Source organism: Vidua chalybeata, chromosome 1 (genome assembly GCF_026979565.1).
Source record: "Vidua chalybeata isolate OUT-0048 chromosome 1, bVidCha1 merged haplotype, whole genome shotgun sequence".
In the NCBI taxonomy this organism is placed as follows: Eukaryota; Metazoa; Chordata; class Aves; order Passeriformes; family Viduidae; genus Vidua; species Vidua chalybeata.
The window spans coordinates 68,473,728-68,489,446 of record NC_071530.1 but is presented as its reverse complement, the minus strand read 5'-3'; the positions used below and the strand labels follow the sequence as shown (position 1 = coordinate 68,489,446).

Below are 15,719 nucleotides of genomic sequence, written 5' to 3'. Positions count from 1 at the left end.
GTGTTTGTTTTCCTATCTCATGGCTGTTTCCAATATATTGGTGTTGAATCTTCAAACTGAAAAAACCCATGGATCTTAATTTCATATTGTTTATTCATAAAAAGGCATTTCTATTGCTTTAGAAGATAACTTTCCTCTACATTGTTAAGTTTTCCCTTTTTCAGTTCTTTAAGAAGAAAAGATTGTGAGGCTTTTTTTTTCCTCATCTGAATGGAAAAAAAAAAGATGTTTTTTAGTCTTTCTCTAATTATCAGAAGAAACACCCTGTTCTTTCTCAATGTTTATAAATGTTCTTTCTTTCCTAAAGGAAAACAGCTAACAGTTTACCACCAAAATTAACATTCTCTTCATTGGAAAACACTGGTTATAGGATTTTAAAAAGATTGATAGGCCATGTTGAGAAAAAAAAATGCTGGAGATATTTACACTCCTGAAAAGTCAACCTGTAAATACTATACCCATAACCAGAAAAAAAACCTGAAGTTCTCTATGAAAAATATCCTGCATGAGATGTAGCAGAATATGTACTTCATTAAAAATCTGTAAGGCTCTCTGTATTCTCTTTAAAAACACAGAATTTCAGATGTCCCTATTCTCCACGTACTTACTCATTCTAAAGCGTACTTAGTCATGAGAAGACAAATTACAAATTCAAAAAGAAAAGCAAAGAATGTCTGTCTTTCAGATACAGTACCTACATTTGCATCAGTCCTCAACCTACAGCTTTCTCAGATTATGACACCTCCTTTCAAAACTGAAGAGGACATTCCCTAATTTAATGTTCAGGTAATGCACTCTTCATAACGATCATTACATTGACTATGAGAACGAACAAATGGTTATGGCTGATCAGACATTTAAAGTGTTCTATAAGGATAAAATTATCCTTTGTCTTTACTCCATGCTCCCATCCCAACCCAACTATTAAGCTAGGATTTTGTTTTCTTAGTCCTTTTATAAACCTGTTTTAATCCTCACTGAGGCAAGGGAAGCTACATTCCAGTGGCAAGACAGTACTACTTTGAATAGAGCCAAGGAGCTCAAGGAGGTAGCTAAAAGTTTTTATCTCTAATGTGGATGTAAACAACTAAACACTGCTGGTGACCAGTAGGATGAGCTGAAAGGGCAAGCAATGCAATTGCACAAGATTATTTTTATTTTAGATTTCCAGCTTGCAACTTTTAAACATAAAATCATTTTAAGATTTTAAGTTAGATAGTATTGGTACATCTTCACTTTCTATGTTTGTTCTCCAATCAGCTGTTCAAATTGCCTTTTCCACGGTGCTTTCGCCTCATTCAAGGCACAAATCCTCTTCTAGGAATAAATCAGAAATGTGTAGAACATATGTAGACTAACCAGGGATGTAAAGATATTGATCTCATCTCTGTTAGCATTGGCTTCACGGCGTCCATAGTCAGGGCTATCTATGTCTGTTATGGATGGAAGTTGTTGCACGTAAGATTCCAGTTTCAAGTGTTGCAGAACTAGAAAGGCAGGTGGTGAAAGTGTCAGGAGAATTCACAAAGAGAAAAGCAGGTCCTGTAGATAAAACTTGCATTCTGTCCCATGTAATTTAGTCCTAATTCTGTTGTAAAACTTCTGTTTGATACTAAGCAAGCCATTAAAACATAGCCAAGCATGGATTCTAAATATAACTTTGGAAAGCCAGTTCAAGATATTGGGTATCTAGCTAGAGGTACAAAACCATCTAGTATTTACACCTGTAAAATCAATAAAAATGCTACTCTAAAAATAAAATATACTATCTTTCATTATGCTTTTAAATCTAGGCCCCTTTAATTGAATGGCAGAAGTCAGTGGACAACTCTGATAATATTTGCAGTAATTTCATGTCTTAGTTCTACATGGGTAGAGAATGGATAACAAAACCCCCCTTATTTAATGGGCATATTGCAAAGAAAAATTATTGGTTCTTTAAAAAAATGGTTACATTGAGTCTATCACTGAACTCCACAAGGAAACAGTAGTGTATTGATCACACTCTTTCAAAGGAAAAATTTGGGGAAACTGTCCTTATCAATAAAGGACAGGTTTTTTCAGTCCAAAAAATTACCAAGAATAGATTAGTCTAAATATTGCCATTCCTTTCTCCATGCATTGTGTTACTATCTAAATCTAATTTAGAATCAATGTTTTTCAGATCGATGGAAGGAATGTCTCAGTAGTTTAGAGAAATAGAAGGTCCTCTCTCCCAGACTTTCATGTAAAGAATCTTGTTCAACAGTTGATCCTTCAAGTGATCCCACTTTCCTCCATGTGTCGAAAACTATCAAACTTTTATCTGCCTGAAATGACCTCTCTTGAAACTGTACCCACTACAAAATGGGAAACATAACTCTCAGCTCTGGAGTGTGAGAAGTACACATTGCAATAAATATTTTTTCTATCATTTCTCTCTCTCCACTTTAACTTCAACATCTCAGACCACTTAGAAGACAACAGACTGAGATGGAAATGAGGAAGAAGTGAGGAAACTCAGAGGGACAGAATTTACAGAAAATAAATTACAAGAATGAGCTACACCCCAGAAGATGTGGGCAAATGAGCATAGGATCAAAATAGGAGAGAGAAAATATTAGGTGCAAAGGGATATTATGCATTTCAGACCTATACTGTCAACATAACTTGGCCATTACAGAGTTTTAAACCATCCAGTTGTCTTACATCAAGAAAGACTGGGTTATAGAAACAAGAGTAGGATTAATCTCAACTTTCTCTAAGCAGTTGCAGAATAGGTGACATAATTCTGATCAGTAAAAAAAAAAGCCAACAAAATAAATCAAATTTAGACTTAGATTCATCTGACCAGGCATAGGCATCTGCATTAGGTTGAGATGAATCATGCTGGGAATTCCACCGATGCTGATTATCTTTCCTTTGACTGCGAAAAAGTGCATAGGATGATTGGATGAGGTGTTAATGCCTACAGCACAGAACAGACCATCCCATTTAGCCATTATCAATCCCACCTTTTGAAATCCTTCAGCTAATCACTGGCTGCATCTCAATGACTAAATGCTTCTTTCCTAAGCCTTACTCCCAAATACTAAAAGGCAAATAATCACCTTAAATAACCAAACAGAAGTTACTGACAGTCACTTTATCATCAAAGTTACTATCTTGTGGATAAACCTCTGCATATGAAATACTTCTGTGATCCCTCAGCTACAGCAAATTCTAGATATGTAGACCCATTCCCATCCAATACAGACCTCCATTATATTTTCAATATTGTAAAGTTTCAGCTAGCTGTGACCTACCACCACAACTATTTCAAATTCAGCTGTTCCACCATCTATGAAGACCTTTGTAGACATTACAGTGGCACACAAAGAGGTCAAAATTGAGTTGACCTTTCAAAGGAACTCGATTCTATTATCTGTATTTTGCCCACAAATTAGAACATTCTTTATTCAGCTAAACAGAACAATTGTCCTCCTGACTTTACCAGGAGTGCCACTAAGGCAATTGTCCACTTCAAACTGGAAGCTCTGTATGCACATTGCAAAACTTCCTGCCTGGCTGACATTGCCTGGTTCTTTCCCAAGGTGGATTAACCGAGGCTGTTCAACCACCTCTGAAAACATTTGCTGCCACTGTCAGAACTCAAACTGGCCTGGCTTTCCAGTCTTCCTAGACTGCTCCATTACTGCATTCCATACAACTTCTCTTCTGGAGATATTTATATGCAATGTTAGGAAAGCCATTTAGGAAGTTGGCAGTAAGGCTGGCTTCAACAAACAAAATATTGTTGAAATTTGATATGTCCAGCCTTCAGTGAGGAACACATGAAACACCTTAAGAAATAAGAAAGAAACAATTATTTCGACAATTCATCATGCAATATTTGGAAAACTTGATTTTTTTTCCTAGAGAAAGCAAGATGACAGCAAGCTAACATGGAACCTTGTGTACCAAAATACAACTGCAAAAACCCATCACAAAAACCTGGTACTTCTCAGATACTTGAACCATAGCACTATCACATGGTATTTTTGAATAGTGTGATTGATTCTCCTGAAAAGTTTTACCAAGCAACAAGGACAAAAGGTTAGAATGGAAGGCAAAAAAGAATTAATGGCAATGCAAGCAATGAGTATCTGTAAAAGAATAAATTCTTTCACTGAATTGTGAGTCATGGTCAGAACACTAAAAACTAGTGTTAACTGAGCTTTGGCTATTTCCTTGAAATATGAAAAATGTAGAAGTACTGATCAACAGTACTTCTTTTGAATCATCCAGAAAATGAAACTGCTTAAGACCTGGTTTACTGCAATGGTGAGACCCTTGGTACAGATTAAGATGCTCTATTTTTATTCCTTTGCAAAGCAAAGTAACATCTTCAGCAACCACTGCCGCCATCTCTTTGCTATCATGTGAATACTGATTACCTTCAAGGACTGTCCTTCAAAGGGAGGCTGTAACAGTGACATTACTCTGTGTACAGCTCAAAAAGGATTCGGCCCACCCCTTAGGAATGGCAATTACATGCTCATCTCCAGAAGACAGTCACATCCTTCCACCAATGATCCTGCTCCTGTCACTGAACTCTTTCACCACCTTAGATTAACCCTAGCCCTTAAAGATATCAAGGAGTGGATTAAAAACCTCTTTTGTAGACTAGTTAGAAGATCAGGAAAGTATGAAAACTATGAAAGTTCTTAGATATTTTATCTGCACAAATGATGTCCATCTCAAAGTCCAGTACAGAATTTCAGTTGTCCAAATGAAGGAGGTTGACCTTGGAGACATTGACATATTTGTCATAAAGAATGGGCAGATTAATCAAGTCTGAGAAAGGAATCTCCAGCCCTTTCTACATAAATCATCCAAAGCTCATAATTGGACCAACATTTTCTGAATGACTATCTGCTGGATGACGGTCCAAAACTTGTCCATCAAAGTAGAACATTTGAGAACATTTTTTTTAAAAGACCTTTGAAAGAGTCTGAAGAAAAAAATAAAAACTTTGGTCAAAAATGACTTGACTCAATAGGTTGATTGATTACACAAATGTGAGGAACTCTGCGCCAACCTGTGCTGATCTGTGGCAGAGAACGGCTCCCTGGTGTGGCATGGAATAGGAAACACTTGCTGCAACAAACACTGCGGTATGACAGAGCGCAGTTTGGCATTCCTGTCCTGACACTGGTTTTTGTCCCACCCTTCAGCCCTTTTGAGATCAGAAACTATGCCTTGAAGAATTTTCTCTCGAAGAAGTAACTCGTTACATCTACCTTTGCATAACGAAGCCTTCCATTCATCAGGTTCATGGCTAGCTACACAGCACTTCATGTGAGGCACCCCCAGACGACACACCGAGTGACAAGAACAGGTTCTGCCATGTAACTAGCGATGGACTCAGAAGCAGGTTCAACAGTTCAGCTACTTTCTGTTGGCCCATCATCCCACGGAGGCCTTGGCGGGGCCTTCCCGGCTTGGCAAACACAGTCAGCCGGGAGATGGAAGGCACATATCCGGTGTTGGCAGCCACCGTCGAGGGCTGTTTAGTTTCTTTTACGGCAAAGGCATCCAACCAAGGAAGTTTGGACGGGGAAGAAGCGCGTGCAGACGCGTTATATATGGCACTACCGTAGGGCGATGGACGGGGCGATGGTGGAGCCCGCGGGGGAGCGGCGCTCGGAGGGTCGCGGAGGGGCGGCCACGGGGGGCTGCGGACGGGGACGGGCGGGGGCTCGGGGGGCGTGACGAGGGCCCTGCACGTGCGTGGGGTCCCGTGTCCTCCCACCACCGCCCCGCTCCAAACTCCGCGTCCGTCCCGCGGGCGCATCCCACACCCCCGCACCCTCCCTCTCCTCCCGCTCCCATCACCCGCGGTTTCCCGGGCGCGGCCCCGGGCGCGCGCCCCCGCCGCCCCCCGCGCGCCGCCGGGCTCAGCTGAGCAGACAATGGGAGATCAAAGCCGGGATGGGGTGGGGGGAGGAGGAGAAGGAGGAGAAGGAGCAGGAGGAGGAGGAGGATGGTGCCGGGCGGCGGCGGGGGGGGGGGGCGGCTGGTGGAGCCGGCGGGGCGGAGAGCGGTGGCTCGCGTGTGGCGCTGCCTCTCTGCGCTCGATTAGTGTTCCTGGGGAGGGAGCGAGCGAGTGTAGCCGGCGGCGGCCGGAGGGGTGCGGGGGGGCGAGCACGCGTGTGAGTTCTGTGTGCGCGGGCGCGCGCGGCTGCGTGCTCCCGCGGGCGCGCGCTCGGGCGCGCGCGCGCGGGTGCGTGCGCGGCGGGCTGTGCGAGGGCGAGCCGGGAGAGCGAGCGAGTTGCGCAGCTGCCGTGCGCGCACCCCCCCGCCGCCGCCGCCGCCGCCGCCGCCGCCGCCAGCGCCAGCAGCAGCAGCAGCAGGGGCAGGAACAGGAGCACCTCACTGGCATTTAACGAGCGGAGCTGCTAGTTGCGCTGGAGAGAGACGCGCAGGGAGGAGGAGGAGGAAGAAGAAGAGGAGGAGGAGGAGGACGGGAAGAGGAGAAGGAGGAGGGGAAGAGGAGGAGGAGGAGAAGAAGAAGAAAAAGAAGAAGAAGAAGAAGAAGAAGAAGAGGAGGAGGCCAAACGGACACCAACTGAAACAAAAGTATTTCCAAACCAGCACCCAACTCCACCTTGTGAGGCTCCCACAGCATGGCTTCCGAGGAACTCTACGAGGTAAGAGCCCCCGAGCCCCACCGGCCCTGCCCCCGGCCCCGCCGGCCACCCCACCCCACCCCACCGCGCCCGAGAGCGTTTTTGTTGCTCCCCGGGAGCGCCGCCGGGCTTGTCACCCACACTTGCCGCGGCTGCTGCCCCTTCCCGCTGGGCCCAGCGCCTGCGTGTGTGCCCAGCCTGGCCCCCCGCCCCCCCTTCCCTCCCCAGTTTTGCTGGAGGAGGACGGAAATGTGACTGAACGGAGGAGACGGCAAAGTGTTACCGTGGCCTGCGCTCCCCCCCAGTCCTTTCCCCACGTTCACACAACACTTTGACTCCGGGAGGAGAAGGGGGGGTGCTGGATGGGGCGAGCAGCGCTGACAGCCCCGGCAGTGAGCACGTCGAAGTGCGAGCCCGGCGCTGTGCAAAAATGTGAGCGAAGCCGAGTTATTGCCTCTGTCCGGGCCGGGGGGGGGGGGGGGCGGGGGAGGAGGAGGAGGGCAGAGGGGCTTTCCTCTTGGATTTGTGTCCATACCAAAGTCCTGTGCCACCATCGTGTGCCTTGGCCGTGCAGCAAGCTGCGGCGGTGCAAAAGACTAAAATTTAAACTCCTCGGCTCTTCGTGCTCCAACGATAGGGTTGAGGTTGCGAGAGAAGCCAAAAAGATTGAAAGTTAAGGCTTTGACACGCCATCCTTCACTCGTCACTCGGGAGGTGGTCAAAGCGTGTGCTGACGGGAGAGGAAGGTCTTGAGGTGAAGAAGGGAACAAGGTGACAGCCGAACTTTGAGTTTCCTATCTTATGTCTGGCAATTTCACATCCTTGCCCTTAACTGAAAAGCATCATGGTTCTCTTGGATTGAACTTCCTTGTTTTTATTTTTGCAAGAAGTCATCACCGGGAGTGAAAAGCCATTGTTATTTTGGAGCTGTTCTTGCCTTTTGGGTAGAGAAGTGGCTTCCCAAAACCAAAAATGCTCTTATCTGATAGTTAATATGCATCCAGACAGTGATCTATTAAAACAATATATCCAGAGGCTGGAACTCTTAAGGTTAAAAGGAGGCAGATAGCCTTCAGGACACTTGACAGAAGATGTCTTACTGTACAGCTGGTGCACATGTATCTCTCATTAATTGAGTTACATCTGTGATGCCATCGGTGAACAGACCCTGTAGACGTCAGTGGAAGGTGCCCGGGGTGGGCTTGTATTTTAAGCAAGTTGACTGTCAAGCAGAGGTGCTGAACTGATAGACTAGAAAGAAGACCGGAGGCCTGTATTCCCAAGACAGATAAATCATGGTTAATTGCTCTGGTGAGTTTCCCCATCCTCACAGTGTAGCTCAAACCAATCTTGAAGGGATCATCCCTGAAAGTAGGAGAGAAATTTAGGAACCACTCTGTGTCTCGAGGGATTGCCAAAAACTTGCTTCGACTTTGGGAAAAGTTCTGTTGGGTTTGTGGAGTTGGGCCTGTAGACTGTGCTGCAGCCAATTCTTGCTCTTTGTGTGTTGCTGTGTTAGATCAAAGATGGACAACGACATACCGGTTTTGATGGATGCAAATAAATGACCAGGAAAATTCTGTTTGCTGTGCATTGGACTGAGGCTAAGAATTACCATTGTGCATGACTCTTCTTGGCTGTCTTAAATTGTGTTCAAAATGTTGACTTGTTGGCTCAGTAGTCTGTGGGGCACGGTCGTCCTCTGGGCAGGTGGCGCGTAGTGGCCATTGCGCAAGTGCCACTTTTGAAGAACACCTGAAGGGATACTTCTAAATTGTAAAAATCAGACACATTCTTTAATTGTGCAAGTGCAAAGTTTAGTTAAGATGCCAAAATTGTTAATGCTTTTGGACTGACATGTGGTCAAGGTGTCTCTTTTTTCTAAACTGTTGCTCATTTTGGACACGTTTTGTCTTATAATGAATTTTCTAGCTGTGTCTGAAAAATCATAAAATAATAAATTATTTAAATATAGTGAGCACTAATTTGGGAAGGACAAAGCTGCAAGTTGACCTGAAATGTTAATTATTAAGGAATTTAAACTGTTTTGTGAACTGCCTGTGCTATTGACAGTGGGTTTACTTCTGTTTCGTGGTTGTCTTATTTATAGCTCATGCTCAATATTGTTTGAATCTGGTGTTTGAAATCTGCTGCCATTTGTTATACTTCCATTTTTCCTTTTGGATCTTGATCTAGTGTCTTGATCAAAAAAATGTTGTGTAATCTATTTGCAATTGTTAGCTTAAGTATGAATGCCAACTATTTCTGCTGATATGTGTCATGGTTCTTCCAAAATACAAATGAAGAATCCGCTTATAAAAAATGAAGGTAAGTACATTTTTTTTTCTTTTTTTTTTCTTTTTTTTAATCTTAATGGATTCACTTATTTGTGGGATTCTTTTTATTCTGGATGTCATCCCTTAAGAGAGGGAGCTGATCTCTATGTAGGCCAGTGATTTCGAATTCAAAGATCAAAACCTTGAAATCTACTAATGGATTGGCAGTGTGACTGGGGCAGGCTGTGTATCCTCAATGTCATTTATTCCCATGCATTTTAGAGGTTGTGGTGATGGCTACCCACTATTTTTTTTGCCTTTTTTTCCTTGTTCTTTTTTTTTTTTTTTTTTTTTTTTTTTTTTTCCCTGGGGTAGAAACATTGAAGAGACTCTTTTTTCTAGATAGAAAATGTAGCAGTCAGTAATGTTGCCAGACTCTGTAGATGAGGTGGAAAGCCTACTTTTTCTGTTTGCAAGTTTGTTTCTTCAAGGGAAAAAGTGTTTGTTAGTGCGGTGGACAGACATGGAGAAGCTGGTGAACAAGACAGGTGAAGGAAAATGTAAGAAAAGGTGCATTGGGTTTTTATTTCCCCAAGTTTGCTTCAACAGGCATTGACATCTTGTGGCATCTCTCTTTGTATGTGCCTGCTGCGATTTGTTAGTGTGGTTTTTGAAAAATCCTTTGTACAGCCTTTGGGCAAATGGTAGGGTTACCTTCTTCTTCAATGCGACAGCTTTCCTTTGGCTTACTGACCTGTTTCCCACTAAACATTGTTACTTGTTCTCATCATCTTCACTGGTGTAATTAGAAGTAGACCTCATTTCCAAGTTTCTTTTGGAAGAAAACTATGTCTGCTCTCTCTGCAGTCAAATCCCTTGACCTCCTTTGGCAAACTCTTGCAAGTGATGTCTGGGATTGAAGTCATCCCGAGTTGTGGTTGGCATGACAAGTTTGTTTGATGAAATATGGAAATGATTCCATACAAGTGCTCTGTGGGAGAACTGTGTGCTAGCCAGCAGGTCAGACGTACCAAGTTGGGGTCGGTAGACAACTACTAACCTGTGCTGAGTTTGGAAGAGTCTCTTTCTCAAAAAATTTAGTAATATGTTTTTGTATTAGGTGAGTTGGAAATGCATTGAAGTTCTCTGCTGTTGGACAGTGTATCTAGTCAAATTACTGAGTATTTCTGCCTTTCCTCAGGGAACTACTGGTACAGCAGATACCCATAATATACATGGCCCACTGGATCCTCTGACTAGGCTTGGGCCATGATTGCTACTCATGTCAAAACATTTTTACTGGATTTTACTGATAAGTAAGCAAAACAGTTTGTGTGAATTTTGCTGGTGCACCTATGCCTTGATGCCTTTTCTTCACTCTGCGGTTCACATTGGCATTGGTCATAAACCTAGTGTTTTAAGGTGTCTTAACCAATTTCCATTAAAATATTACAAATTACATATTGAAAGTCCTGTACTTCAAAATTACACATTTTTGTATCTTTTATAGAATGGAATTTTTTTTTTTTGATTCTTCCATTGCCTGCAAAAAACATACGCATTTTTTCATACTGGTGTTAGTATTCTCAAGGTGATACTTCACTTCCAATGATGATTCAGTACTTTTGGTTTTATTTTTAGAACTAAAGCCTTTGACATTAAATTATACAGATACAGTGAAATTACAAACTGAAACAAATTTCAGGAGCAACTGGCTGAAGTTCTATGGCCTGGCATTAAGCTGTGTCAGGTTTAATCACCTATTAAGTAAGCCCAAAGAGACTGTTCCAAGAAAATTTAAACTTTGTATATAGAGTAGTTGCCACAAGTCAAAAAAAGTGATCCTGTGTGCTGTTCTTCATCTAGTGTGCTAGTTTTTTAAATGATAGAGTGTAGAAGACTGTTGGAAAATGCTGTCACTTTGTTGAAAATTTGATGCTGCATAGGAATTACTCACTTAAACCCAAAGTTTCTCTCACAGCCCCAGTAACACTGCAGCAATGGAATCTTCATCGTGTTTCTTGTGCATTTACTGAAAAGTTTAAACATTTGTTTTGCTTAAGTTAACTGAAAGGGTAAATCCATTATCTACAGTATGCAGCTTAGAGTTGTAGTTTTTAATGGCTATTTGATGAAAAATTACTGTTAGCAACAAATTAGAATTGGCTGTTCAGGCAATAGCCATTTTTTTCCTCATTGAAATGGGTTGTTTTCATTCAGCCTGTTGTGCAGGAATTCCAGATTGTCTTGGGATCTGTCTTCTGCTGCTTGTTTCTGATGTGCTGATTCCCAAGACCTTGGTTAAAGATCTTGTTCATAAGGAGGGCCTTATAGTCATTGAGGTGTAATGACTGAATTTTTATTAGTTTATTTTGACTACTGTTGGAAATGTTACTGCTTGTTTCAGGAGAGATAAAAGACACAAATTTGCTTGACTGACCCTACCCAGCTAAATAAGACTAGGAATTTATATCAGATATATTTGTGTTGCTTCCACCCCTTAGGAACTACACATCTGACTTTAAATAGAGTTGAGGATTAGCTGTTCATCCTCCATGGGTGACTTTCACTTCTTTAAACCAAAGCACGAATGCAAGAGCACTGCAGGAATGGGACCATCACATTTAGTGTAAGAAAATTGACTTTTCTATGTCCCTTGCCAAGCTGCTTTTCACCACCTTGATTAGCCCCAGAACTCTGGACAAAATTGAGGACTAGTGCCCCATCTTCTGCTGCTGCTGCTGAAGGGAAAGTGCCTGAGCTGCCCCTGGGGTTTTCTCCAGTGTGCCCTGCCCTTCATGGTGCCACTGGCCTGGCAAGGCTCTGGGCTGCTCCCAAGGTGAGCTCAAACACATACAAGCAGAGGAGTGAACCTCTGTCTGTGTCCTGTGTAGAGCACAAATGGTTCACAGATATGGAGATGTCTTAGCAGGTTTTATGCACAAAACTCCTTTCTATGTACATGTACAAAATCAGTATAGTAAAAAAAAATGGTTTTATATTTTCTGTATTACTTATTTTGAATTGCTCATGTCCATCACAGAAAAAAAAAAAAAAAAAGATGGAAGAGAGAGAAAATGGGAAAGAGATGCCTCATCCATAAAGCCTGTGTGGCTCTGATAATTCTTAACCTTCACAGTCTGTCTTTTACTGTGATTTAATTTCTTGAGTTTTTTGGTCAATCAGAGATTTATTACTGCAGTGCCAGTCATGTTTAGAGTTACAGAATAATTACTTCCAACTTGCAAGACTGTACTATCACAGAAGGTTGCTTGCACTATGCTGATGTTCAGTACCTCTAGAATAAAGATAAATTATCGAACACAAAGAACTTATTGAGACATGCCACAGCCCCTTGTTCTTCAGGAAGGTTGGCATAGCTGGAACAGCATCGGTGATGCTGTGTCCCTTTTAGACTTCTCAGTAGGTGCAGCTTCATTTCTTCCCGACTGCTGCAGCATTTCTGATCTGTGCCAAAGCAGTAGAAAAAACCAAGTTACTAACAGTTATGCTTTCATCTTATTCAACGTATGTGATTAATTAAGACTGTGTGATAACTGGATGTGCAGATCTGTTGGATATAACAGATAAGCAGCCCTATAATGCCACTCTTATTCTTCTGTAATAAATTCAAAATCTGTTGTTACTGGGCAGTGTATTATTTTTGTGTATCTGTTGGAAGCACAAGCTCCACAAACTGTATTTGCAGGGTAAAAGGGGATGCACAAGTCTTTCCCTGTTCTCTTCTGTGCCTTTGAGGTTTTGAATGGCTGGATACCATGTGATAGATATTATGGGTCAGTATAATAATCAACAGGGTTGATTGTTTTTTTAATCTTAGAATAAAATATTTATAATTCACGAAATCAACCTACCATGTGGTTTCTCTGACAGTATGCTGTTAGTCCAGAAATATCTTAAAAGTTTAGTATTTTATATTATCAATTGTATTTTCCAGAGCTGTAGTATCTCTCTAAGAAGAGCTTTTATTTTTCTGATTTCTGATGAGCTTTTAATATTTACACACAAGAATTTTGTGCTCTTGGAAATTATTTCTTTGCACTTCTCTCCATATTACTTAGACAAAAGGAAAACTGGCATGTTACTGGCTCAGTACACTGTAAAGGCAAAAATATTTACTGTTTTCATAAACATCCTCAGAAGATTTACATGTGTCCCTTAATGATGACCTGTGGCAGATATTTTTCAAGGCATCTATTAATATGTATGAATACACAGGATGGATGTTGATTAAAAAGCATATTTTAATCATAGGTTTACATTTTTAAGTTACTTTAAAGCCACATTGGTAGGATTAATTGTAAAGTAAAGCAACTGTTTTCTAAGTCTCTTTTAACTGTAAATTAGTTATATTGAATAGTGGAACTACTGTAACTCAGTTTTGTTGTGATTCTTTTCAGTGAAGCTTCACATTTTACTATCACAATACATACAATGAATTAGTAAAGCTCAGATCAAATCTTTCTTCTTGGCCATGTTAAGTCTGAGGGTTTGTTTCATTTCTTTTGTGGGGAAAGATAAAGTATGTATTCAAGTGGCCTAACCACATTTGTAGTTGTGCTTCTCTAACTCTTCTGCCCCCGCAGTGTCTTATGCTTTTTAAGGTAATTGTTAATGTTTGTTCTTTGCTGATTGTCATAGTAGCACATAAAAAATCAAAACTCTGTTGTTTTTTAATATACTGGATTGAAAGGGAAGGAGCTTCTCTTCTCTTCTCTTCTCTTCTCTTCTCTTCTCTTCTCTTCTCTTCTCTTCTCTGTGATTTTCATTTTGCAGAGACATTTAAATACTTCTCAAAGCACCTCCACTTCCTGCAAAATACTGGATTATGGAAATCTGCTTCATTTAGGGAAAGAAATTTGGCTTTACTTTGGAGATGCCACAGTTTAAAGCAACTTGTGGGAAGTATATTGTGATGTATTTATCACAGAAAAATGCTACATGTACATTTTGTAAATACATATGTAGGGGAACCATTGAGGTACATTCTTAAGAGTGCTGAAATGGATATATATTAACCTCAGAATACTTTCAAGACTATGATGATGTGTTGAATGTTGTATTAAGTGGATATTCAAAAGTCGGTAATTTATGAAGTTCTTTCCATTAAATGCAGTTCTTCAATGAAGCATGATCAGGATATTGACAGCATTTTTGTTACCAATAACTAGATGTATGAAGGGTAGAAAACAATTCAAAGTAAATATGTGAGAGTTAACTGGAGTATAGTTTGGCTAGTTGCTAAATCATGCTCATTTGTTGTGCTTTGATTTCAGCACCTGATTTTCCCCAGTTCTATGTATGTATAAAGCACATTTCGTCATAGCACAGTGTGACAATTCCATTTTACTTTAGTGGTAAGGTCACTTAAAAAGTTAAAACCAACAGACCTAGGATTCTGTCTGTAAGAAATAATGGGAATGTAAGGCTCTATGTACTGACACAAAAGATCCATCCAGTTCAGCTCCCTGATTCCTATCACAGGTCCATAATGTCTCACTGTAGGGAGAAAAAATGGGAATTGTGGCATAATAGTCATTGGGAGCTTTCATGGCTGGCTTTGTTGTGACAAGGCAGATTTCAGCCTTGGTTATAAAATACTGGCAGCATAACCTGAGCTGCCCAGATGTTCAGAGCCCACATGCATTACCTGCACACATCTGCCAGGGGGTTGTGGCTGCAGACCACAAATACATTATTGTTCCTGAATTCTCTGTTAGGTTGAATTCAGAATTTTCAAGAACATGTTGTTAGTGTATGTGATCAAACAAAACAAACACTAACTCTGCATAAAACCTCAAGTCATCAGCTTGAGGTTATATGCTCTAGATACCTATGGAGTCTTCAGCACAGACTTGATGTGCTGAAGGACTGCATCTCAAAATAAGTTCTAGCTGGCAGCTGTGTGTAAGTACATTCAGCCTAGAAAATTTGGAGAGAGGAATGTGCCCACAAAATAAGATGAGTTGTAATAGCAGTTGTAATAATAACTCTAGGAATTAATCTCATTATTTGAAGGTACGACTGTTTTGTAAGTATAAACCATAGTAGATTGTACTGAAGTATAATATATAAAGTTGAGAAGACTGATGGAAAACATTTTTGAAAACAGGAAAAAACAGCATTTTTTTCTCCTCTGTAGGCTTTTTGCCATATAGTTACTTTATAACTTAACTCTTAGGTGGCCAGTCATGTTTTCAACACTGGCACATTTTTTCTCACTTGTTTAGGTTACAGATAAGGACCAAACTTGATCTTGGATTAGCAGTGCTTTTAAAGAACAAAGAAACATAAAGTAAGAGCAATGATGTTTACATCAGACAGAATCTTGAGCTTTTGTTCTTAGTGTGTTTTTCTGTGGATTTAGTTTGTAAATATAGTTATGCTAAATAGATACATTCAAAGCAACTTTTCAGTTGAGTGATCATTTCCAGCAAAACAATTTCTAATGTTTCCTGAAAATGATGCTTCAACCTCAGCTTGCCACCCTCTTTTGCAGCTGAAGGAGTAACTAACTAGATGTCCAAGCATTCCCAAGTGGAACAGAAGATTTAATGGAGTGCAGATTTAGAGCAGTCAATCAATTTTCACTTGTGATATAGCAAAGTCAGAAGTTTCAAAGAGAAAATTTAAACTGTTGGTGCACATCAGGTTTTTTGTAATATACGTATGTAGAGATGGTCAAAGCCCAGCTTTGAAATTTTTTCTCCTCTTTGTCTGGTTCATGTGCTTGGTGTTATGTGCTTTGGGTTTTGATTTGATAGTACAAAAG

General features: G+C 41.1%; 1 protein-coding gene across 1 annotated transcript in view; it reads left to right on the top strand.

The window, feature by feature from the left end:
• The first annotated feature begins 6,481 nt into the window (after positions 1-6,481).
• The window catches only part of CDYL (chromodomain Y like), a 105,001-nt gene continuing 95,763 nt past the window's right edge, over positions 6,482-15,719 (top strand). The window contains exon 1 of the mRNA XM_053943230.1: positions 6,482-6,671. Coding sequence (XP_053799205.1) covers positions 6,648-6,671 — 24 coding nt within the window. The 5' untranslated portion in view covers positions 6,482-6,647. The remainder of the gene's footprint in view (positions 6,672-15,719) is intronic.